The following is a 25,687-nucleotide window of genomic DNA, read 5'->3' on the forward strand; positions in this document are numbered from 1 at the left end:
CATCTATTGGCAGCTTTGTTATTGATCAGAAACTGCTCGCCGCCAACTTGGCTTCGAGGCTGGCTTCGCGCGACCCTCGAGTTTTCGCCTCTGTCCTGTCCCCCGAACTGACAGGTGCTCCCAGCAACTTGCTGGTGACTTCTCGCCGCTCCCCCGGCTCCCCCGCGTCCCCACCCCCTCTTTCCTCCCTCGTCTTCACCCCCACCCCCACCACTTCGGCACAGCTCAGGATTTGTTTAAACCTTGGGAAACTGGTTCAGGTCCAGGTTTTGCTTTGATCCTTTTCAAAAACTGGAGACACAGAAGAGGGCTCTAGGAAAAAGTTTTGGATGGGATTATGTGGAAACTACCCTGCGATTCTCTGCTGCCAGAGCAGGCTCGGCGCTTCCACCCCAGTGCAGCCTTCCCCTGGCGGTGGTGAAAGAGACTCAGGAGTCGCTGCTTCCAAAGTGCCCGCCGTGAGTGAGTTCTCGCCCCAGTCAGCCAAATGCTCCTCTTCGGGCTTCTCCTGCTGACATCTGCCCTGGCCGGCCAGAGACACGGGACTCAGGCTGAGTCCAACCTGAGTAGTAAATTCCAGTACTCCAGCAACAAGGAACAGAACGGTGAGTCTTTTACCCCTTTCTCCCCCTTCTTGTTTCTCGCGGTGTGTGTTACGTTGGCATTGTGCGTTGGTGTGTGATGTACAACTAGCCTGCGAGGGTATAGTCGTCTCTTTAGCCATGCAAATGCGCGCTGCGTTCATTGGCATAGACTTTAGGAGGTTACGTGCCGTTTGCAACTTCGGGAGCTGCCACAAAGCTGTAAGAGGGCAACGGGAGTGCCACTGCTGGCTCAGTTAGAGAAGATATTCTGGGAGCGATTGTGAACGTCAGTTCAAAGGCACATTGCAGAACCTTCCCTTGCCAGAGTTATAAGTTCAAGAACTGCCTCGAAAAATGAATACAAAATGAATGAGTCTTGGCATGTTTGACTTTACTCCGATTTTCTTTTTCGTGGGGAGGAGGGTGTTTGAGGAAATGTACCAGCCACATTAATTGAAGCACTCAAAGTGGAAAGGCATCAATTAATCAGTAAGTAGATAGGAAATAGAGAGGTCAAGGGGCCGTGTGGACGTTTTTAGGGGGAGTTAAAAAAATGTATTTCTTTTGCGCTCTCTCTCTCTCTCTTTTTTTTTTTTAATGTGCCATTGTACTCTGAAGAACTTACCTTTCTGGTGTGTGTTTTTATATGTGTTGGTGAATGACTGCTATTTTGTGTGTGCTGGAAACGACTTAATCCTGCATAGGAAATGAGAATTACTTTCAGCTTTCAAGTGTACCTGAAATGTTTAGAAAACTCTCAGATGCAAGTTCCCTTGGGCTGGGATTGCACAGAGCTGGAGAAAGGCTCCTTTCATAAAGCCAGGGCAGCTTCAGGGTGTGTAATTTGCTTAGCCTCTGAACCCCATATGATTTACATCATTCAATTTCTAAACTCTTTTTCTCTTGATCTACCATTATGAAGTCATTTTCGAGAATACTTTGTAAATAGAAATTTTATACTGCACATGAAACCACAATGTTAATGTAGGCTGTCTAAAATTAGAATATTAAATACCCTGTTTACAAGTGGTGGCTCTTAATGTTATTTGAAAAGAAATGTGCATGTTTTTACTGCTTTGTATGCCATCTATTCAGAATGCAAGAATGCTGTCACTTTATTAACCAGGGGAAATGAACCCAAGCAGCATACCTAGAAAATCAGAATGGTGTGTGCTGTGTTTTTAAGTCAGAGCAAACTTTTTCTTTACATATCGGGGTGTTTTCAAGCTTCAACTTTGAATTTAAGCTCTCTGAAGTGTTCATACTTAAGAAAGCACAGAAAGTTTTAAAGTACAAAGATAGATTAAATAAGGATTCCTGGGACTTTTGTAGACATTATTTGTATGTGTTGTACGTGCAGCAAATACACATTATCACATTTATCAGCCAATATTAATGTAGTTGCTTCTTACAACTTGCTAATGTGATGGCACATGGCACCTGTAGGCCGCTTGAGCTGCTGATCAAAGGGCAGCCTAGGGATCTATCTCTAATCACAGGAGCTGCAGAGGATTGGGGGAAAGTGATCAAAGGAGCCCCAGCACCAGCTGTACCCTGGCAGGAAACAGATCAGATCAACCTTTGTTCTTTTTCATGTAAAATAAATGTCCAGTTCAAAATATTGCTTCTTACTAGACAAGCTTCTCCAAAATGACAATGCACAATATTCCTGGCTTCTGTGTTCTGTATTTTATTGTTCCTGTGCCATTATCATTTCTCCTTCTGCACTGTTTTATCAAGCCTGTCCTGGCATCTGTCACCTTCCAATTCCCTTTGCTACTTGTGCCTCTGATTGTCATTCTTTCTTGTGATCCACCTACCGTCATCACTTTGTAATGGGCCCCAGAGCTTCTCCTGTGGTCACTGGCCACTTTATTGAATAGGTTCACACCCTCTGGAGAGGTGAGTTCATTAATCCAGGCCACACGCATTCTGTTACCATCAGAGGTTGGGCCATTTCCATTCCTAAGTTGCATGATGCTAAAAATAGCCTGGCTATTTCCTAATCTGTGGGTAGAGGATTGGGCTATGTTTAGCTCTTGGGAGGGTTGGCAGCAGGAAGTAACTAGAGGTAGAGAACTACTCACCTTGTAGTTTTTAGCCTCAGGAGAAGTGGACCATCCAGCACTAGGGGGCAATATAGAGCTATTTTCCTGCACATGCTCAGGTTGATTTTATGCTTCAGGGTTCCAAGATTTGAGGATAACAGGTAGGTGCCAAAGAAGATCCCCCTGGAATGTGAACAAATTTGCTGGACCTTCTTTTTCTTATTTTTTTGAGGGGGTTCCAAATTTTCCGTTCCCTTAGGTGGGGTTTTTTGCCCTCATAGTTATGATTGATTTTTGATTGCCCTCTTGCTATTTTCAATTTTGATGATTGCCCAATTCTGGAAGTACAAACCCTCTGGAGATGCCACACAGAAATGTCATTGGCCCAGTGTGTACATTGCATCATTTTGTGAAAGGTCTTCTAAGTGCCAAATGTCCAAATTGATCTATTTATTGTGACTATAAGAACTCATTCGTGCTTTGAGACCTCTCCCCAGTGATACTGTCTTTTCTCCAGTATTCTAAATTCTCAGATGTTGATGCAATCAGATCCCCAGGACTGTCTCATTTCAGTATTAACTTGGTGTCCCATGAGGTGTTATAAATAATGGAAATTGATTGCTATAGCCAATGCTAGATATTTGGATTTCGGTTGGATCATGTGGAGGTGCTTCAAAATTCATTTTGAGGGATCAGTGTCATTTACCTTGCTATTATTCATTACCTGGTTTTTCACCTAATACTGTATTGCAATTCTTGCCACTCTGCTGGGAGAATAGCTTTATCCTCCAATATTATATGTTACCTTTGTGTCCTTAATTCTTAACCTGACTTCTAACCCTGAAGTTTCATATGTAAAACAACCGTCTCCAGATGTAACTTAAAGAAGGAGATAAAAGATAAGAACGCTGACTTATATAGGGTTTCTGGCCTATACTTCCTGTATGACCATGGGAAAAATGACTAATATCTGGGTGCACTCATTTAGAGGAGAATGCCTGCTATGAAACCAGTAAGTTCTGGGATGGTGCTTCTGCGTTGCAGCATCAAAACCCAAAAAGAAACAAAGCTTACTTTATCAATTGCATATAGCCCACATAGACACCCAATCACAAAGTTGTTGACGGACTAGAGCCTCATCCACTTTGTGTCATTGGTGACACAAATTTACCCATGGAGCCAAAATGTGCTTCCCGTTCTCATTTTCTTTAACCATTTTGAGTGCAGATTTGGAATATGTCTCTGTTAGTTAGGGTTATGCTTATGAACATCTTTATTGTATGTGCTCTTTTCCTCAAGAACTTCTGTGGCCCATGGGGCCATTTACTTTGGGGATAAATGGTCCTCTAGGAATGCCTTTCTGAATCCACATAGCTTGTGTTTGTGGCTTCCCTGTCTTTCTCTCTGTTTTTTTAATTCCAGCTTGCTCCTCCTCCGCTTGCCATTTGCCTTTGTCCCACAAAGCTGTGTCCACTCCCCCTGCCCTTTCTAGGGGGTAGCTTCAAAGCTATATTTTACTGAAAATAGATAATCACAATCCTTAGAATGGTGTCACAGAGTAAATAGGCTCTGACCCAGTGCTAAAGGGACTTCCTGTGAGTTAGTCTATAAGTTGTAGTGCATGACCTTTGTGCCATTTATTTTTGTTGTTTAGAGGCTTTTTTTTTTTTTTAAAGGACTTCTTCCTTGTTCTCTGCTCTGTTTGAGACTGTTGAGGAAGTTGAAGAAGTAAAGTGCTATTATGTAATGATGAATATTGTTTTTCACAATTGGTGACAAAAAAGTCCCATTCTACTTTTTGGTAACATTCCCCTCCTACCAATTGTTATCTTTTATAATTAATCTGATGTATTTTATATTTACCTCCAAAAGGTGTTCAGGTCAGGGGTTATAGCTCAGTGGTAGAGCATTTGACTGCAAAAGGTGTTCAGGTCTGTAGAAAGCTTTACGGACTTGTATATTATTTGTTAAATAGTTTGAAATAGAGGCCAGGATCTCACACTAAACGTTCCCCAGTGGTGGCATTTTTGTAGAGCTCCATCTCGGACACCAAAATTTTAGCTTTGTCTATTCTCATTTCATCCTTCCTGACACTTATCTTTTACAGATCTTCTTTATATGCCCTTCCACTTCATGTTTTCTTCAACCTTTGTACCTCTAGGGTACTACTTCAACCCTGCTGGCCCCCTTCCTGATTGATCAGTGTGCCTGCCATATTGATTGTTAACCATCTTCACACTTTTAGCTACTGACCATTTCAGTCATATTGGAGTCCCAACTCTTCTCTTTTCTCCTCCCTGCTGGGCAGCCGAGGCCAACCTGGGGCTTGAAGGACCTGGAGTAAGGAAAGGATATGGCCTTTTTGAAAGCTCCTTCAGGCAGCCTCTTTTGTTCTACCTCATCAAGCATTGGGGCCTGGGAATGAGATGAAGCAGCGGGACAGTACACACATCATAGGGAATTGCAAGCCTTACTTGGGGGGTGTTGTTTCTGTGGGCAACACTGATCAGGTGCTTGTGCATGGGTAGCTCCTTACCATCTTCCAAATTAAATGGACCATCTTCTCAGTGAGGTCTTGTTTTGCCCACTTAACCTGAATTAGACAGCCCTCACTATCACATCAAGGTTAATTAACCGCATAGTACTTATTATCACTTTTTGGTATTCTTCTTGGTATCCATCAATTAAGTAACTGTAAACCTACCCCCCCACCACCCCCAGAGTATGTAAATTCCCTGAGAGTATGGAACTTGTCCAACTTGCTCTTTGTGGGGGCTTCAGCACCCGGAAGGGGATTGTATATAGTACGTGCTCAATAAATATTTGTTGGATGGTTTTGGATGTAGTGTCTTATTAGAGTAAGACTATGGTGTTGACTATAATAGTAGGCTATCTTTGAAGGTATCTTTTTGGTCTTGGAACTTCCACATTGTTTTACATTTTTCATACAAAGATAAACTTGTTTAATTATTAGTTGTGATGTCAGTCAAAGTACTACCTTACAATCTTGGTTAATATACCATGTTACCAGGTGAGCATGTACCAAGTAAATGGGTAGGTTTCCTAGAACTGGTGCTAGTTACTTTCTTAAAAGTGCTATTGCTGTGCATACCTCTGTGTTTCCCAAGGATGGGGTGTTATGTGATGTGGACCAAGGATCTGAAGAATGATAACTTTTGCATGGCTGAGATGCGTCCAAAAGCAGTGTGCTTTCCATCTTCTGCTTGTGGCTCACAGATGCACAGGCTAGACATCAGCAATAAATATGGTGCATGGAATGTTAGGACTGGAAGGATCCTGAGAGCCTGTCCTCACCAATGTGTAAAGTGAGATGTGGAGAGCTAAAGTGACTTTGTGTAGGTCACTGTTGAGTGCAACAGTATTAAACTGCTAACGTGGTGATGTATTTTTCCTTATGTAAAGAACCAACTGGGCAAATGGAATTCTAGTTTTAACATTCTGATGCTTCATATAAAAGCCATTCTCTATTATTTGAGGGGGTTGCAAGACAGGACACCCTTGGTCCTGAAACACAACTTATAAGAATATTAAGGAAAACAGTCTCAAATAATCACATTCATTAAATATAACAGATAATCTGGCTAATATATATTATAGTATTTCTGTTGGGGTAGAAATCTGATAGTATGGGAAATAACTTGAGATACCACCTTTAGGACTGTTACTATTACATGTCCAGACTTTATTTTAAGCAAGTGTACTAGGTCCATAGATGGATGAGGTTTATTCCAATATTTTGGTTTATTAATTGATGATGATGAACAGGATGGTTGACGTTGGAATGCTTCGTTCCACAAGGGAGGTTTTTGTTAAAACAATAATTTTAAACATTTCATTTAGCAGGATGTCTCACTGGTAAAGTACCATAGGAGTGAATAAGTGAGCATGGCTTAGTGGGCTCTAGAAAGCACAACCTGTTATTCTTTGAATGGATTTAATGAGTGATTTTAATTTTTATTTACATTTGAATATATAGGATATTCATTTTAGAGGTTCAAACTCCACTCGAAAGTCAAGAACATCAGGAAATAAATTCATAGCTGTGGACTTGAAGGGCTTGCCTAAAATAGGATTAAATGACCAAAATTTTATTTGTGAAGTTTCTAAATCTGAGAACAAAAGGAGCTAAAAGTTATAAAGAGGAGTTATACTAATTACATTTATCACTAAAGTCAACTTATTAAGAGTGATTTTATTTTTTTGGTAGCATTAGCTCGTTTTGCCTTTTACTTCATGAGAATACATGCTAAATTAAGCTCAGCCAATTCTGTTACCTGACTTCACCTTAGTCTTCATATGTCATTTCCAAGCATTTCCAGTCCCCTGGTGACTGAGCATCGTCTTTCCTGGACATTTGACTTTTGTCTAAGTCAAACCGTCTCTGCCAGGCTGGCTTCATTAATTTTGCTTTCTTGTCAAACCATGATTTTTTTTTTTTTTTTTTTGTACTTGGCTTTTACCCTATCAGATAGTAATTGAGCCATTTTGCAATCAAATGAGGTGTGTTTTGGGTTGTTGCAGGCAGTGGGAGACGGAGGGTCTGTCTTTCTGAGGGAAACCAACATGGCCAAACAGTGGAGGCACATTGATGGTAAATGCAAGGATATAGATTTGCTCTGCCACTGTGTGTCCTGATAAGACACCAGTTAGCGCTCTCAGAAGAGACACAGGATGGGCAGCATTTGGATGCATTCTTTGTGGGTGGGTGGATGGGTCTAAAGATCTCTCGGTGAGTCTCTGGTTTTGTAATGCTTAATAATGATATGAGCGCCTGTTAGTTGCCACACTTGTGCTCAATGTTTACAGACAGTATATAGCTTATCTTTATAACCTCCCCATGAGGTATGAGGAAAAACACCAAGGCTTCACTAGGCTAAGTAGCTTAGCCAAGGTCTCAGAGCTGGTAAATGTTTGGACCTAGGTCTGACTCCAAGCCAGAACTCAAGAGTCACATGCTTCTTCCTTCATGAGTTAAATGGTCTAATGTTTTATTAGAACATTGCTTTTATTCAGCAAATATTTATAAGCATCTGCTCTTGGCTAAGCTCTGCACTAGGTGCTGGATACACAAAGAATAAGATGCAGCTCTGCCCTTGAGAAGCTCTGCCCAAGAACGACAGATCCTTCTTTTTTCTCACGGTCTAGTAATGCCATGCTCAAAGTGCTATGGGAACATGGGATGCTTTATTTCACTTCAAAAATCCTCTGTTGATTGACTAAGTGGTTGATTCTGCCTGGAAGAGAGGTGCAAGGAGGAAAGTTCCCACAGGGCAGGTGACATATTTTGGAGTGGGTCTGGGAGAGGAAAAGAGAACATTCTAGGCCGAGAAAACAGCCTGCACAAAAGAATAAGGCAGGAAAAGGGGTATCCTGTGGGAGACAAGAAGAGTCTAGTGTTGAATATGATTAGAGGCAAGAAAATAGTGGAAAGGTGTCTTGGATGTGTATATTCAAAGGCCCGATGCTGTTCGCAACGTGCTTCTGAAGAGTTTGCACTTAACAAACAGAATAAAAGAGAAGATTGTTTCCCTGTTTCAGAGCTGGTGAAAACCCTTCATTTCCAGTTATTTTCAAAGCAGACATGTGGTAGCAGAGTTCTGCTTTGGGGTGTGTAGTTGACTGCTTATTGTTGCAATTTTGTCCCAGTCATTAGGGGAATTGGTGAGAAGGGCAGGCTGCACAGCCTCAGTTACACTCAAATAAGCTAAGCCTGTGTCCACACTACTTTCTATTGCCTCCTTTATGTAAACAAAGAGCTATTTTCACACTTCATTCACAAAATGGATGGCATGTGGAATGAGGCTGGGTGAGGGATCAGGAGATTGTGGTACAAGGAAGGCAGCTTCCAGCACACTGAATTAGCGTAATGAAGCTATTACGTTGCAAGAAGCAAAGAAAACAGCCTTAACACTTTTAAGGAAAAGGCTTTCAAGTCTTGTGGAAAATTAATTCCTATGAGGTTACTCTACATTGAGTAATAACTACATCATTTCTCTAGTGAGGCTCATTCGGGTCCCTTGTAGACAGTGCTAGAAGTATTTTGTGGTATTTAAGGGACTAGAAAAGAATGAGTTTTCTTGGTGGATGTGCTTTCTAGATGCCATGCCACTTTTTTGAAGCTATGCTTTTTGCATTCGAGGAAAGCCTTGTTTGTGAGTGGATACTATTTTAGGCTTTTCTACGTTTGCAAGATGGAGATAGGCTTCCGGGCTTAAATATGCCCAGCTGGCCATTGCACCTGCCTTTTGAGTTACTACAGAGATCAGAAACCATTAACAACAGAAGTTGGACTTACGTGGTACTTATCTCATGTTGTTTCTGGCAGTTATTTTTGCTGGGTATTTATAAGGACATCTGTCTTTTAAAGAGTCATATTACTTACCCTTTTTTTTTTCCACTAAGGAATAAATCACAGCTTGTTCCCCATACTGCCACACACATTCATAGTCTGAAGTGATTAGAAATGCAAATTAAGAGTCGTTAAAGCATTATAATTTCTTTTCCTATGGCATCAGGCGATATTTAAAATCAGTGTACTCAGAAAGAACATATGCTTAAAATGTGATTAAGATGTGAGCAGATGAGAAGAAAGAAATATTGAGAAAATTTATTACTGGGTTTGGGAATAAGGGGAACCTGCAGTATTCATTTCTGATTTATCATCCTTTAAACCGGAGACATAATGAGGAGGGTGCACGTTGTTTAAGAACACAGGAAAACACAGTAGCTTCTGATGTTTTCAAATTGCTCTATGGAAATACATACTAAAGACGCCTTACTAGAGTGTGATTTACCGTCGGATTACCCAAAGGACAGATCAAATTCAGCTGTATTCCTTGTAGTGATTCTTGGGTATTTAAACACTATGAAAACAAGAAAAAAAATCAGAGAGTGTAAGTATGAAAAGCATTGATCTGCACATCCAGAGGTAGAGATGGATGTGCCGGACGCAGATCTCCTCCACTGGAACTATGTTTATGTTGTAGGTAATAAAAGGTATTGGCTTCCTGTTAAAGAAGTAGCAATGTCTCTGTAAGTATGCATTTTGTTCCTGACTTCACTTTTATTTATGAACAAAAGTACACTCTATTTCTGGAGGTCTACATGCAAATGAATTGCCTCTACAAAAGAAGGGACTGTCCCTCACAGTGTTCTTATAGTTTCAGATGCAGTTTTATGTATATTGTAGATATATATGATGGGCTCAACTGTATCTTTACTTTGTGTTTGTCACTGCAGTCAAAACTGACTGTTTCTAGAAAAATCAACAGTCTAAAAATAGCAGGTGTTTCCCAGGTCAAAACCTGGCTCAGATATCGAGAGATATTGACAGAGTCTAGCTACCTAAATGATAAATGCTAAACCTTGAAACAGTAGTTTTAATCTTTTTTCTTGTGAATATTAGCAGGCTTGAGGTTTATAAGCAAGAAGAAGAATGTAAAATTAGCAATCAAATGATCCCTATGTTTATGTTTTAGAAAAGCTTTTCTTTCATGGTATAAAATTTATCTTTAATCTGTGCTGATAACTTTTAATAGGCATCAGTTGGGTCCCCCATTAAACTAACTGCTTTAAAATGGTTTCCTCTTAGAACTAATGTTTACATCCTAGGAAATCAATTAGAGTGTATGGATTTCACGTTTCCCTTGCAATCTTCGTTTACAAGCATTTCTGAATGACCAACCTACCATAGCAAAACACTCAGAGGTGCAAATCTTCTGAAAGAAGTGCAAATGCCACACTTTTACTTGGAAAAATGGAAAAAAAATAGGACTTATTTAATATATCTGCTGAGCATTTAAAACTGCAGAAAGCACAGGAAATACTTTTGGTGTATGGGAATGTGTGGTGTTTCCAAACTACAAACATTGTTTTTAAAAATTTCCCCGGTAGTGGTGAATTATATGAGACCACGTCCATCTAAGGAGAGCTTGTTTAACTGGCTTGTGGTTCTGGGGCTCATTCAAACACTCTTAAACAAAATAAAGGGAATGGATGTAATAACTTCTTTATGGAAAGGCCGTAAAAAGGTACAGGGCCATGTAAACAAATTGGGTCATTTACTAGATGTTTTAAGTGATAGATTTGCAATCCAAATTCGGGGTGTATATTAGGTTTTATAGGACCGTGACCATATTCGACCCTAAAAATGAGATTACAAGCTTATTTTTGTTTATTTGTTTGTTTTTCTTTAGTGCATGGAAACCTATTATTGCTATATTATACTGTAGTTTGAAAACATAAGATTTTGAGCACTTGCATTTATAAAGTTTGTTCAACTTTGGAAAATGGTTAGAGACCCATGTGTGAAAAGTTGAATTGTTTTTTTGGTAGCACTGGGTTCTGTTCAAGGAAAATAAGATGATTGAAATTGAAATTTTCCTTCTGGGCTCAGACATGTCTAAACTAATTGTAAAATAATTGTTCTGGCTTACAAGAGTAGACTCATAACTACGACTATGTAAAGTAGAAATCCAACAACAGTTATGATTTACAGTGACTGTAACTCTGCCAATCTTGTAATAAAACCGCTATTATAACCAACCTACTGTGACATTCATTTGTCTTGAGACGTAGGTTAAAAAAAAAAAAGCTTCTCCCCAGTTGTCTCTTCAGAGAGCCACTTTATTACACTAGGATATTAATATACCTTCTCTGAAATGGGTACGAGGGTTGTGCCAGAACAGTCTGACAAAGGGAGGGGGCGGTGGGAACGTACGCATGCGTGGTGCTGTGCATTGTGCTGATGACCAGTGGCGGTGGCAATTAAAGTGAAGAGAGGAAATGAAATAATTTCTATGTTGATACCATAGCATTTATTCATTCTGTAACTTCTCTCAATCAGGATTGGCTCACTTGGCCTTAAAGGAAGTAGATTGTGTAAGAAACCTCAGTAAAACTCAATGAGCCTTTCTAAGTTTTGAAAACTGATGGCATCATACCATACTGGCAACTTTTAACTGTTACTGCTGGAAGTTTGGCAGCGGAAATAACTGCTCTAGCTTCACATGCCTTAAAAAACAAGGGACAATGGTGGATATTATAGTTTCTGTGTAATTTGTGACTTGCTATTTCCTTTTTTTTTTTAATGAGTAACTTAGGGCTAGATGGCCTTAAGTCTACGAAAAACCTAAGCTCTGCCTTTCAGTTGGATTCTGTGTGACCTTAAAAACAGCAATTCATATCCTTTTGCCTTAGTTACCCATTCACCCCTTTTATACAGCATGTGGTTGGTTCTGCATGGTTATATACTACCTCAATAAAAACTCATCACACAGAGGTGACTACCACAAGGTGACACCAGTACCTGCCTGGCTCCATGAGGCAGGGCGGGAGATGTGATGCTGAATCGGACTCAGTCCCTGCCTTTAAGTAGTTTATAGCGAAGTGGGGAGAGAAGACATGGAGCTGGCCATAGTAAGAATAAAATACAATGCTTGGTGGGAACCGAGGGAAAAGCAAAATCATTTACAGCAGAGCCATTAGTAAACACTTAGGAAAATTGTCCGGGGAGACTTCCGTTTTGAGCAAACGTGCCTGGAAAGATGAGTGACCTGTGTTGCATGCGGAATCGAGGGTATGGTGGAGTGGATTGTAGGAGGAGATGGGGGCCTGCCATAAATAGGGACAAGGAAGGGAGTCTGGGAAATCCATGCAGTCAGTCCAGTGTAATTTGTTCTGACTGAGACTTAAGAAATAGATTCAGCGGGCAGGTGATTAGAAGTAAGTGACACACAAGGAGGGACACTGATGTACTACTTAGGCTTGACTAGGAGAGCGATTCTGCGCACTTCAGTGTAAACACCAATGTTGGCCTTCCCACCCAGCGATTCAGGCAGCCACATTATAGATGAAATCGGAGTCCTTATGGTGTACAGCAGGTAGAGACAGAGTGAAGGCTGCTGAAAAGTGAGGAATATAGTTAGAAGGAAAAGGAAATCCCACATTTGTGGCCCAGAGCCATGAAGAGGAGGTAGGCAGTAAAGGGAGGGGGAAGCAAGAGAGAGAAATGACAGAAAAGGTGGGGGGGGAGGAAAGGAGAAGAACCTTAAGGCAGATGGAGGCGGGTGCCAAGGAAAGAGAGAGAAAAGTCAAATAAATTGGCCTACAGAATAAAATATAGCAGAGATTCAAGAAGGCAGGAATTGATGAGTAAAGAGCTTCCGATTTTTCAATGTTGACCAAAAACAAAAATGAGAAAAATAAACCCCTTCAGTGTAATGTGGGGTATGGACAGGGAGGAAGAATGGTGATGTACTAAAGGGAAAAAGTGAGACATAAAGTTTTTAAGGCTTTTGGGTAAGTCTTAGTTATGAGGGAAGCAGGTAATGAAGTGACTCCAGGATGGAGAGAAAGAAAGAGGAAAGAAGCAGGTTTGTTTACTTGTTTGATGGGTTCAAGAGAGATCCAGAGGAGATGAAAAGGTTCAATGTGTAATAAGAGAGAAGACTTCTGGGCTGGAAGTGTCCTTCAGTTGCTGATGGAACACAGGAGAAATGGTGGCAGAGCATTAGGCAACATGTCCAGTTATTGCCGAAAGAACTGGAGCATCCCTGGCAGAGAAGTAGGAATTAAATTTTGGAGGAAGGACACATCTTGACCAAGTGGGAAAGTGACAGGAGATGCAGGAAAAATGGTAGCCATGGCTCCCTGCCAGTGGGGTCAGAGAAGCCCCGATCAGGATCTTCTAGTCCTGCCTAATGTCTCAAGTAGAAGGCGTCGATAACGAGAGGCAAAATAACAGAAGTATATGTTTTTGCCTAGAGGATGACCGGATGGTAAGTGTTGGGATATGGAGATGGAGGAAAGAGTGGGGCCGGTAGGCAGAGATTTATGCGTGACACTAGCAACAATAATGATGGGGAAGGGAGTGACACATGGAAGAATGCGTGTTAAGAAGGCACACCTAAACCAGAGTGAGTAGGAACTTTTAACCTGTCACAGAGCTGCAGAGGTGTCAAAAACAACCTTGGACATTCAAGTGAAATGATCACTTTAATGTACCTTACTTTATCTTTCTGGTGCTGATGCCCTTAAAGTGCGCCCCAAAAAATCATAAAAAGTGGGGGGAAACTTCTGCATGCCTCTGGGATCTCTGCTGTGGAAGCTCTAGCATCTGCTGCAAGCACAAGGGTTTTTTGTTTTATTTTGTTTTTTTAAAGATTTTATTTATTTATTAGAGAGAGAGAGCATGAAAAGGGAGAAGAGGGAGAAGCAGGCTCCCTGTGAGCAGGGAGCCCGATACGGAGCTCAAACCCAGGACCATGGGATCATGACCTGATCCGAAGGCAGACACTTAACAGACTGAGCCACCCAGGCACCCCATTTTGTTTGCTTTTTAATAGCTATTAAAGCCACCTAGAAAATTGTTGGAGGTGGGTTCAAGTTGTAGCTATTGTTTGCTCAAGAGAAGATATACCTCAGCATGTGTATTCCACTGTCCCCAAAGAGGCTGTGTTCTGAGTACATTTGCAGGGTAAGGATTATGTGTGTTCCTATCATGGGGAATCTTTTATGTTCCTCTAATCATTGGCAACATGTACTTGGAACTGGTTTGTTGAATAACCGTGACTACTGAGCCTTGATACAAACACTTTATTTTTGTTTCTCCTGAATTTTATTGAGCAGGGGAAGTCTTCCCCTATCCCGGGATGGATATTTCTGCAAGACATGGTTTTTCAGCTCACCCTGAAGTGGTACTGAGTTCTAGAGTGGTTTCAAATAGAAACACCCTCTGATTTGGAAATAAGATGGCCCCGTCCTTTGGAAAGTAAAACTCCAAATGTGACAGCTTTGGACCTCTTCACTACCTACCCAGGCCTGCTGCTGAGTGGAGCTTGTCTGGGAAAGGAGCTGGGGTGGAGGGAGCGGGAGGCTTGATGTGTCTGAGGGATTCAGCATTCATGGAACAGCTCCTGGCCATTTCCTTTGAAAATTTTACTCTCCGCTTTGGTGTTTCAGTACCTATTCTCCTGGCCCTGCGGTGCCATTCTAGCATCCAGTTACCCATCTGTTTCGAGGACTCCCTGTGTCTCATGGTTGGGCTCGCTCTCAAAGCTCTAAGTCTGAGAATGCAACTTCAAACGCATAGTCTTTGTTCTGCTTAAATCTCATGCCTTCACAAACATTTAAAATGTGTAATAGAGAACATGAAACAGGCACAGAATTATCGTCAAGCTAATGAATGAAAACATTTCTATTTTTGAGTCAAGTAATTATCTTTATGTTTGTAATTTCTGCGTTCTCACTGTCATCACCCCAGGCCAGGTGCAGATGACCTAAACTGTGACAAACATGTCCTTATTCTTCCTTAGAAGGCTTTTCCCACGCCTTTCCACCCCTGATGGATCATGCAGTAGAGGGTAATGCAGAATAATCATCCTGTAGTAGAGCTCTCCTTGTGTTTACTCAGTGCTTCTCAAATTTTACCTGGGGGCCTTATTAAAATGCAGATTATGATTTTGTGGTGGTTGGTGGGGCCAGGGAATTTGCATTTTAGCAAGCTCCCGGATGCTGCTGCTGGGCTGAGGACCAGACTTAACAAGGGCCTGCTTGGGTGTTCTCAAGTCTGCTGTGATCTCACCTCAATCTTTCCAGTAAAAAGATTGCACAAAGCTGATCTCGCCTCACCACAGAGAAGACTCCATGCCTCTGCCCTTGCAACTCTTTTAACCAAGAAGTCAGTTCAATCCAATAAACATCGAGTGCCTTGTGTTCCAGTTACCATGGCGCATCCTGAAAACAGATAAACAAAATGTAGTTTTTTGAGTACTTGGTGTCGACAATCAATGTGGCTTTTCATACACTAGAGATACGCTTAGAATGCTAAAGGAACCCAGAGATGTTCCCTGTCGCGGTCATGAAAGGCTTCTCATGAGGCCATCACTTGAGTTGGGTCTTGAAGGATAAGGAGAGTTCCCTAGAAAGGAAGAAGGTTCTAAGCAGAAGGCATAGACTTGTTAGAAAGCATGAAGTCTATTGAAAAAACAGCTCTATTTGGTGGGAAATAAGACTGAAGAAATTATTCACTGATTGTGAAGGACTCTGTCTGACACACTAAGGAGGGTGTTTAGACGTCATGTTACAGGTCCTTGGGAGAAGGCTACATGCTTTCTGCACTAGCTCCTTCATGGTAGTAGCCTGTCTTTTCCTCCATTCTCATATTCTTAAACCTGTAACAGATCAGTAACTATCCATTGAATGATCTGGTTTGGGTTTTGTTTTTTTGGTTGTTTTGCTTTCAGAAAAAGAAAAAGGTACATCAGGATGATTGTAAAATACAGAGAAGCTAGAGGCAACGACACTGGTTTGAAGGCATTGGCAGTAGTTCGGCTATCAAATGATGAGTACATGGACTGGTTACTGCGTGTGGGGAGATTGGCAGGGTAACCATCACCTTCCATCACTCTGCATGTTCAAAGCCTACGTGTATTTAAGGTCAGCCTGACAGGTGCCTCCGCCACAAAGGCTTCACGTTTCTCTCAGTCTGGCATGTCTACCTGGTCTAAACTCCCAGAATATTGCAGAATTTACTGCTCTCTATCTTAAATTCTAGTTCTGTATGTGTCTTTTCTCTCATAATTTTCAAGTGTCAGAGAGTAAAATGCTGACTAATCTTTAGCTCAGTGTCCCATTAGGTGGTGGGACTTTTAAGTGAAGTGAAAACAGCCCACTTAGATCCAATACAGCCAGTTCTGTTGTCATGTTGACATCTGGTCTCATAGGTCATCGTTGATAGGCCCTAAAGAAGGCATATGCTTTTGGTGCATATTTCACAACTGAGGGATGTAACTGATGTCTGGCTTCATTTTGAGGAACTAAAAAGGGATACACTGGAAGGCCTCTTCATCTTTCTGCTTAGACTGAGTAAAATGAATGTACAAAGAACCTTATTAGCAAAATTATAGTGATGACTGCTTAGAATGTTATTTCCTCAACAAGAAAAAGAAATGTATCATTTCCAGGAAAATTATTTTTAAACAGGGAACTTTGTAAAGCATGACCATCAAAAGTCCATTATCAACAGCTTTAACTAATTTTTGTTTTGAATTATTTCCTCCTTCTGTTCTTTCTAGTGAATGTGAGGTTTATCCTCATGTGCTTTCTTATTTTCAGTTTGGTTTTCCTTTTTCTGCTTTGGGGTTTCGAGATTGACAACTGTGATTTATCCCCTGGAAGGCAAAAATCTTGAAAAAGTCATTATTTCCAAAAATCACTCAAGGAATGTATTTTTTTTCCCTTGGAAATAAAGTCGATTTTCTCAGCTCTGATCATATGAGATTATGGGCAAGTAGTCTTTAGTTCTGGCATGTGGACAAAACAGAAGCAGCCCCTGGAGAGAGAGAGTTCAAAATTCATGGCAGTAAGCACATGTTCAGTATGCCAATATTTATGGTGTCACAACCAAATTAAAACCATCCCCTCTGCTATTTACATAAGGACGGTACCCAGACTGCACAGGGCTGTGCCCACGTTTCTCAGTAGACTTAAAGCAAGAGAGTTGTTCAGGACTCTTGGAGACCAGACTATTTATTTTCACATTCATTTTATTTATCTCTGTGAGGGAGAGTGAATTGTCTTCACTTATATTCATTTTGAAGTCATCCAGAATTAGCAGGGGTGAAGACTGGCTTCTGTAGGCAGTGAATTCAGGCAGTTGCATCCTGACCTCCTTAGTTCCCATGCTGGGCGAGTGAGATGTATTGGTTACTGACAGTGAACACTGATTGCTTCTTAGATAGTTGGGTAATTCTCAATCTCTCATTTCTAGTGTCTTACTCTTGCTATTAGACAACTGGGGTTTCACCCATTTGGAAAAAAACAGACACACATACTTTTGGTACTTTTGGTAAGAAGACATATTTTATGTCTTTTTATGGCAACTTTTAAAGTAGTACCATCTGGCAAGATTTTTAAGAACAGTTAAGTTTCAGAAGCATTGTTGAGTATACATCTTATTTCTTTACTTCTATAAGACAAAGATATCTAGAAATTTAAATTATAACATATGATGTACTTGCATAGCAATGTAAGGGACAAAGATAAAACTACAGTGGGGAGCAGGTTTGGTAGGAGGCAGTGAATCACATTTGCTGGTAGAGATGATATTTGAGTATGAATGCATTCTTTTTTTTTAAGATGTTATTTATTTATTAGTGAGAGAGAGAGGGAGAGAGAGAAAGAGAGAGCACAAGCAGGGGGAGCAGCAGGCTCCCCGCTGAGCAAGGACTCAACACGGGACTCAATCCTAGGACCCTGGGATCATGACCTGAGCCAAAGGCAGAGGCTTAACCTACTGAGCCACCCAGGCGTCCTAGAGTGTGAATGCATTCTTAATGACCCTTTTGAAAGTCCTAGATTCTTCCCACATTCCTTCTGATTCTACTTTAGTTGAGACTCTAGTCTAGGAAACAATCTGGACAGGAACCCAGTTGCTGGGATGTCTTTAATAGGTTGGCTGTTTGACTTTTTGGAAGATGGTCATATAACCATCAACTCATCAAGTGGAAGTTTTTCACAACTGGTGACTGCAAGTGGCAATCTTTTGTGCAAGGGGGGAGGCTTTCTTATTTATAGGATAAAATAATTTTTTATGAGTAACTCTCATATGAACAAATGAAGCTTGACTATGTAAATCTTTCTTTTATGATGGGATAGAATCCAAGATATTAAAGAAGTTTATTTTTTGAGTTCAGTAGTTTAAACATTGTGCTTAGGCTCTTTTTTAGTACTCCAAGCATTTATTATTAAGATTTTCTTTGGTGTTTCCTTAAAAAGACAAAATTCAGCATGTTTTCCTTGCGATTGTCTTAAACACACACAAAACAGAAAACAAACTTTACTGTTTTTTTCAGACTAATTATTCAGTTGTTTTTATGCCCACAAATTTTTAAATGATTGCAGATTTTTCACTCATCTTTTCATGTATTGTTTTGGTGCTGGAAAAAAATGTTTAAATCCTCTGTGTGTTTAAATCTGGGATTTAACTAGATTAATAAAAAATACCAAGGAAATTTCTTTGGTTGTGTATTAGAAAGTTGAGGAAGATCACTGGCTTTTGCAGTTCATTAGTGGGTCATTTTATTGAATGTTTAGTGTTAGGTATTTCATTTATCAGACAGTGCCTTAAGCATTGAGGAGAATTGGCCTAATGCTGTTTACATTCTCGTCTTGCTGCCAAAATTGATTTTTCCATTTTGTATGTGACTTAGGTCTTTGTACTGCAATAGATGCCAGGTTAAAGAATAGTTTTTATCTTAAAACATGATTGGATTGTTTCAATGCTATCAATAATTTTGCTGAATAACAAAAAATACACTTTTAATAAATGTCCTTGAAGATTTCTATTTGATTCTCTACACAGTAATGAATATTGATATCAACTTCAGTGATAACTGACAATAAATATTATGTTTCCTAAGAAACTTGGCAGCATCATCATATGTCTGGGTGTAATAACTAACCTGTAATTTAGGCTAACTCCATCAGTATATTGTGACTTGAGATTCTTTGTTTCTGACTGTTTCATGATTTCTTTTATAATGGAAAATATCTTGTTCATTTAAGTGCAAAGAGGATGTTGGCAAAATGAGCTGTTTAGTTGAAGCTCTAGGAAAAGTTTTAATTATTTGAAACACCCAGTATTTTAAAATCCAGCAGATTCATCCTTTTGCCTGAATATATAATGTCTTATGTTATAAACAGGACATTTTTTGTTTCGTTTCACTGTACATATTAAAGCAGGTTACACAGCAAATAAGCTAATGTGGCCAATCCTTGTCATTTTGCTATTTTGGGAAGGAAGTCTGAAGCAGAAGAATATTCCTGGGGGAAGGATTTGGTTATTTATTTATTTATTTTTCCTACCAATTTAGACATTTCACTGGCAGCCTCTTTGCCCCTAAAATTTATACTTGAAATGGCCCAGAGATTTTAAATGTGGGGCATTTTAGGGGCCTGAGTACATTTGTGGATTTAGGAATGATTTGCTTTGCTCCTTGGTGCAGTGAGTCTGCAGTAGAAAGCAAGGATTTTAATCTTTCCAATCAGATGGAGTGTGGATCTCCAGGCTCAGATTTTGGGTAAACTGAGAAAGACTTTTCTTTGGCTAGATTAGTATCACAGAACTAAGGCTGGCTCTGGTATAGAGGCAGGCGTTGCCTTCTTTTCATTATCATATACCATTTGAATTGTATTTGATAGGTTAGTATCATGATATTCAACATGAAAACCACTTAGCAGTCCCGGTTAACTTATGCCCATTTGTTATAACGACATATCAGTTGACATTTTTGCCAGTTTTTATCAATTTGTAAATTTTGCATTTCATGAAATTGTAAAGTCATTTAGCAATTGAACAATTATAAACATTCCCAAGATCTATGTATTTGTGAACATAAGTAGGATTTTTCCAACTCAGCACTGCTTTTCAAATTTCTTATTGAATTGTAGGAGAAGGGGAAAAAGGCAAAAAAAAACAAACAAACAGAAAAACCAAACAAAAACCCAAAAACAAAACTTTTCCTCTACCCTTTTAGGTTCTGCTATGTGTGAATTAAACTGACAAAAGACAGATTAATAGGAGAAAAGGCATACAGATTTTGTTAATATTTTAAATTTTATGTGCACAAGGGCTTCTTTACAGAAAGGAATGAAAAACCCAAAGTAGCAATTAGACTCGGGGGCTTGTATACCATTTTAACAAAGGGCTTTAAATTGTGGGAAAATTTACTGGCTAGGAAATATATGGGGGAGGGACGCCTGGCTGGCTCAGTCAGTGCAGGATGTGACTCTTGATCTTCGGGTTGTAAATTCGAGCTTGCCGTTGAGTGTAGAGATTACTCAAAAATAAAATCTTAAAAAAAAAAGAAATTTATGGGGGAAACTAATGGGAAATAAGGGTTATTTTAGTCAGGTCTGTTTATGCAGACTCATCTCTCTGTCTCTGATGATAAGGGTATCTCTCCTCATCCTGGTACTGGAAAGTGGGGGCGAGGGGAGGAGTTTATGCCACCTTTACAAAAGGAAGTTTATGCTCTGCTTTTAGGCAGTTAAGGGGAGGGCAGAGAACTTTTCCTGCATTTGTTGATTCTCAGTTGCCTTAGGCTCAAAATAATCCTTCTGCCAAAGCAGCATATTTTGGGGTGGCATATTCTGTATCCCTTTGTAACCATGGGATACAAGACTTGACTTTTTCTAGGAGCATATATGGCCCAGGAAAAGGGGCATAGAAGGTGCTGGTGGTGGGTGGGGATGCTGGTGCTCCTGTACTTCTAAGCAGAGTTACTTTTATTTTCTGATCGGCTCCAAAAGTTGCTTGTATTTTCTATCGACTCCTTCTTTTCCTGTAGGTAAAGTTGAAAGTTACAAACAATATAGCTTTGGCCAGGACTGGACCTATACCATCTCAGATATTTCCTCAAACATGGTGGGGAGGAGGGGCAAGGAGAAGCAGTTCTACATCCTCATTTGTGGCATTCTTGATTTCCGTAGAAAATCAGAGGTCATTCTAGTAATACCCCGTTAGGAAATGTGAAGTGTTATGACTCATTTTATTTTGGCTTTGCAAAGTATAGAAAATTTCTTGGCTAGGAAGGAATTCCTTTTCAGACTGCCAGTCCTCCCCAACAATTCTGAATAGGTACTTCTCTCTTTGCACATTCTTCTGGGTTTAACTGCTGTGTAACCTCCTAACCCCTCATTAATAATTTCCTGAGGCTGGTTTGTTATAAAGAAACATTGCAGCACAGACAGTGTGTGAGTGTGTGAGTGTGTGTGTATGTGCGTGTGTGTGTATGTGTGTGTGTGATTACTCCTTAATGACCAACTCAAATGGTATTAATGCTCTGAAGGAAGAAACAAGTGAGCATTAGATTCTTTCCCATTAGTGTGCATATTAATCAAGGAGATCACACCCTTAGGCAGAAGGTAATGAATGCTTTTTAACTTCTCTTCATTATTCAAATTAAATGGCTCATTTTCTATATTGTACACACATTTAAATGGCTTGAGTATTTAAAGGAATAATCATGAATCTTTCAAAGGCTTCTTAATATTAGGATACCAGAGAATAAATTTGTGTCTTTTTGGTTCTTAACAAGAACAAGAAATCACCAAGGAACTGAGTCTGTGCAGAGATGGGCATTTGGGCTTCCAGTCTTCTCCACTGTCTGTAATCTGTTCTCACCTTTCTCATATTTCAGCTACACATACCATCAGTGAATTTAACACTGGTCCCATGGTGGCCAGTCGACCAATAAACCTCCCATGAGAAATGCTGTAAATTTTACAAAGTTGTTGTTACTCATGGGATACAGGGTGGTGATCAAAACGCTGTCTCCCCCTGGGAAAATGCTCACCCTGCACTGTGAAGTGAAAAAGCAGGGTGGAAATAACATTTTAAATGTTTTTTTGTATGCCCACAGAAATGTTTCCATGTATGTAGAAAGACTAGAATGAAGTATGCTAAAATGTTATTGTTATTTTATCTACAGGTGCTGTAGGGGAGCCATGGGAGTGTTGATACTCTGCTTCCTAAAATACATTTAAGCTTTGCTAAATTTTCTATAATTTCTATTACTGCTATCCTAGAAACAAAGCTGTGCAGTTTTTAAGCCTAATTTGAACAGTGAGGAAGGGGGGCAAATACAAACAATAGGTTTTTCTTCTATTCTAAAGGAAAGCACATAAAATGCAAGACTTGTTTTTAGAAGCCTAGGAGATGGCATTCTGAAAGGTGGCCCTTTGGGGTTAAGATTTAAAGTTGGCTCTTCGTTTATCCCGGAGGCTAGCTGTGGATACAGTCAAAGCAATAAGACGGTTGCAGCCGTCGGTGAGGAGAGCCATCTCAACAATTATCTATGTTGTTTTTGGCACTTTGCAAGAAATGTTGTTTTCACAAGACCTAAGAGTTTTGTCTGGGAAGAAAGAAGATAGCTGCCAACATTTGGCACCATATGGGGTTTTCTTTTTTCTTTCCTTTTTTTTTTTTCTTAAAGTTTAGTGTGTAGGCTGTACATCCTGCTCTTAAGCCTTAAAGATCAAGAAAATATTATGGGTTTGTTGTGTTTTTTTTTTTTTTTTGTACACTTGTTGGAAACATCTGGAACATGCCATTAGGTTACACACCACAGGTTTTGTTTACAGACAAGTGTGTGATATAAACCATGAAAAAAAACTCCAAAATCAAACCCTGCCTTCCTTTGCAGTTGCATTCTATAGCGCACTGTGATCCAAGGTCTGTATTGACCATACAGACTCCTGCTAAGCACGTTTATTGAGCCTGATGGATTGAGAAACCATAATGACTTGCCTTTCTAAATACAGTGTATCCTTCAGGCATACCAGCACCTGGTCCCTTATTGAAATCAGGCAGCTTCTGCCAATACTGCATTCACCCTGGGACTGCATGCTTGTACGCTTTGCAGTATATAAGCTCATCTGTTCTGACTGCCTTTTAGCAAATCAAGAATAAAAATTATTTCAGGGGTGCTTGGGTGGCTCGGTTGACTGAGCAGACAACTCTTGATTTCAGCTCAGGTCATGATCTTGGGGTGGTGAGATGGAGCCCTGTGTTGGGCCCAGACACTCAGGGGGAGTCTGCTTGAGATTCTCCCTCTCCCTCTGCTCCTCCTGTGCCCGCCCCCTCCCCCATGTGCCCTCTTGCTCTCTCTCTCTCTCAAATAAATAAATAAATCTTAGGAAAAAAATCATTTCAAACTCCAGGTATAGAGCAGGTAGGAAATTCTCTTCTAAGGAATACTATTTTGTTTTTGGAAGAAATACTGTAGTTCTATTTCTGACACTAAACTTTCAGTTAAGGGAATGGAATAAAAGACTAATAGTGAAGACTGTTTTTTATGCCTGTGATTGAAATTCTACCTTGACTGAGGCTCTCATTTTGGGATATCACCCCTCATCAGTTGATCTCAAATATAAGTAATGAAATAAGTAACGAATAAAAGAACAAATAAACAAAAAACACAAAGTAACACAACAACATAAATGTTTTGTTTCCTGAATCTCTCTTTTTTTTTTATACTGCTCTTATCTTTCATCGCAATGCCTTCACTTTGATGTTTAATTATTATGGTTCCATGTCTCAAGTGAAAACTTCTGTCTGCAGAATCTGGAACCCCTCAAAGTGCATTGACCCCTGAGACTAGGGCCATCTCAAGGGAGAAAGGGGGTTTTGAGTAGGGAAGTATATTTGGAGCTTTGAGTAGGGAAGGAAGTGTCAAAGCAACGCTCTGTATAAACTGTGGAGGGTAGGGGATACATCCATGGTGCAAGGTTGGGGGGGGCACAGCTGTGTATCTATACAGATCCATAATAGGAGATCGCTAGTCAGGGGCTTGTGTGACTTCCTGCTGTTTTTCCCCATTGGTCTTCTGTCCTGTTTACTTCCTAGTGGCAAGAATCCTAAGAGACCCGAGGGCGATTCCTTTTGTCCATTCTGCTGACCTTTCCTTACGCAGTTTAAGATTCCTGATGATGACTCATTACCGCTGTGCTACTAGGGAGGCTGAGCCAGCTGTGCACATGCGCATTTCTGCATCCAGCCTTCTCAGTTTGGGAACTGACATTATTCTGGCCCTCTACCCTCTTCACCAAAGTAATTTTAAACATTGTTTCAAGCATTCTAAAATAAACCGGAAGATGTCTTTTTAATACTTTTGTTCTGGAAATTTTCAGGGCTCACAGAATCTTTAAAAATATGGGGAACATGCCCTGAGAGCAATTTAAGTATGGTCTCGTGGAGCCCTCCTTGCCTTGTTTTCTCGGAGGTGAAGTCATTTTCTTAGTCACGGAGGTCTTGGCAGCAGGGCTAGAACACAAGCGTAGCCCTCAGTTCTGGGCTCCGTTGGTCTCATCCTGACATGCCTCGCAGTTCAGGTTGTCTTGATGATAAATAGGTGAACTCTTGAGAAAAGGCAGGAGCTCTTCCTTCAGTGCCTTGGCAAGTTTTGAGCTCACTTGTTGCTCAGAAAAGGGATTTGTGGCTTTAAAGAAATACCATGCTCACTAAATGAAGAAATAATACCAAGGTCATTTGTCAAAACAGGTAAAAACTTTGCTCTGGCATACTCTGTTTATAATTTTCATTGATAAGCAAATGAAATCATCTTGGGTGAAATATTGTAGAGTATACTTTAAAATGGGTTGGTCCCTCTTTCTGATTCATACAGTTTGTATTTCTGGGTGGTTTATTTACCATATGCTGTGAAACCAGAGCTATTATTTTTGCTTCAATCTGAGAACATATCCAGTATTCTAAATGGTAGATAAGGAGCATTTCAGCATTTCACTTGAAATTTCTTGATTTTTGGAAACTTTTTTCTCTATATCTTTTTGGTCAGAGGTGAGTAATATTAAGTAGTACTTTCTGTAGGACTCACAGTACTCCTTTTTGCATATTCTGTAGGCTGTTTTAATAGGTAGGACATAACCTACTTTATCCATTTTTTCATAAATATAATAAATGTTCCAAGAAGAAATATCAAAGCATCCAACAGGAATGATAAATATTACCAACCAAATATGAGAGGAAGGCAGAATATGAATTCTGATTTCTTAGTGTTCAGCAGTTGATTTGGGTGAGATGTGGCTAGCTTGTGGCAGCAGAGGGCTGGAATCCTTCTGATAAGAGCTGAAGGGTTTCAGGAGTCATGTTGAACTCCTCATGAGTGGTTATCATAACAGAGAGAGTGGGGCTCTCTATTGGATTTTTCAGGTTAGAATTGAAACTAAACTGCTGAATCTGTATGTAAAATTCCCAAGGTGCTTTTTGCAAGATTATGAGTTGTTCTGCATCCTCCTGGCCAGATGAGTAATTGCTCTGTCAGTCAGCCCCTGCAGTTTCATTTGTACAAGGTCATTGCATCCACTCCTTGAACTATACTGTCACATTAAGGGAGCATAGCCTCTTAAGGGAGATGGGGCAATCTGTTTAATTAACAAACTCATAAATTTATCAGGTTTGTCCCCCCCTGCTTTGAGAAAAGAGATAGCAATTGTTTAGTTTCTATAAATTGT

At 40.1% G+C, this 25,687-nt stretch overlaps 1 protein-coding gene across 2 annotated transcripts in view; it reads left to right on the forward strand.

The window, feature by feature from the left end:
* Nucleotides 1-216: 216 nt before the first annotated feature.
* The window catches only part of PDGFC (platelet derived growth factor C), a 200,649-nt gene continuing 175,178 nt past the window's right edge, over nt 217-25,687 (forward strand). For both annotated transcript variants that reach the window (XM_028104367.2, XM_028104369.2), the window contains exon 1: nt 217-605. In XM_028104367.2, the coding sequence (XP_027960168.1) occupies nt 488-605 (118 nt within the window). In that variant the 5' untranslated portion in view covers nt 217-487. The remainder of the gene's footprint in view (nt 606-25,687) is intronic.

This window comes from Eumetopias jubatus, unplaced genomic scaffold, assembly GCF_037043125.1.
Source record: "Eumetopias jubatus isolate StellerSeaLion01/CBP00866 unplaced genomic scaffold, mEumJub1_p1.0 scaffold_2, whole genome shotgun sequence".
In the NCBI taxonomy this organism is placed as follows: domain Eukaryota; kingdom Metazoa; phylum Chordata; class Mammalia; order Carnivora; family Otariidae; genus Eumetopias; species Eumetopias jubatus.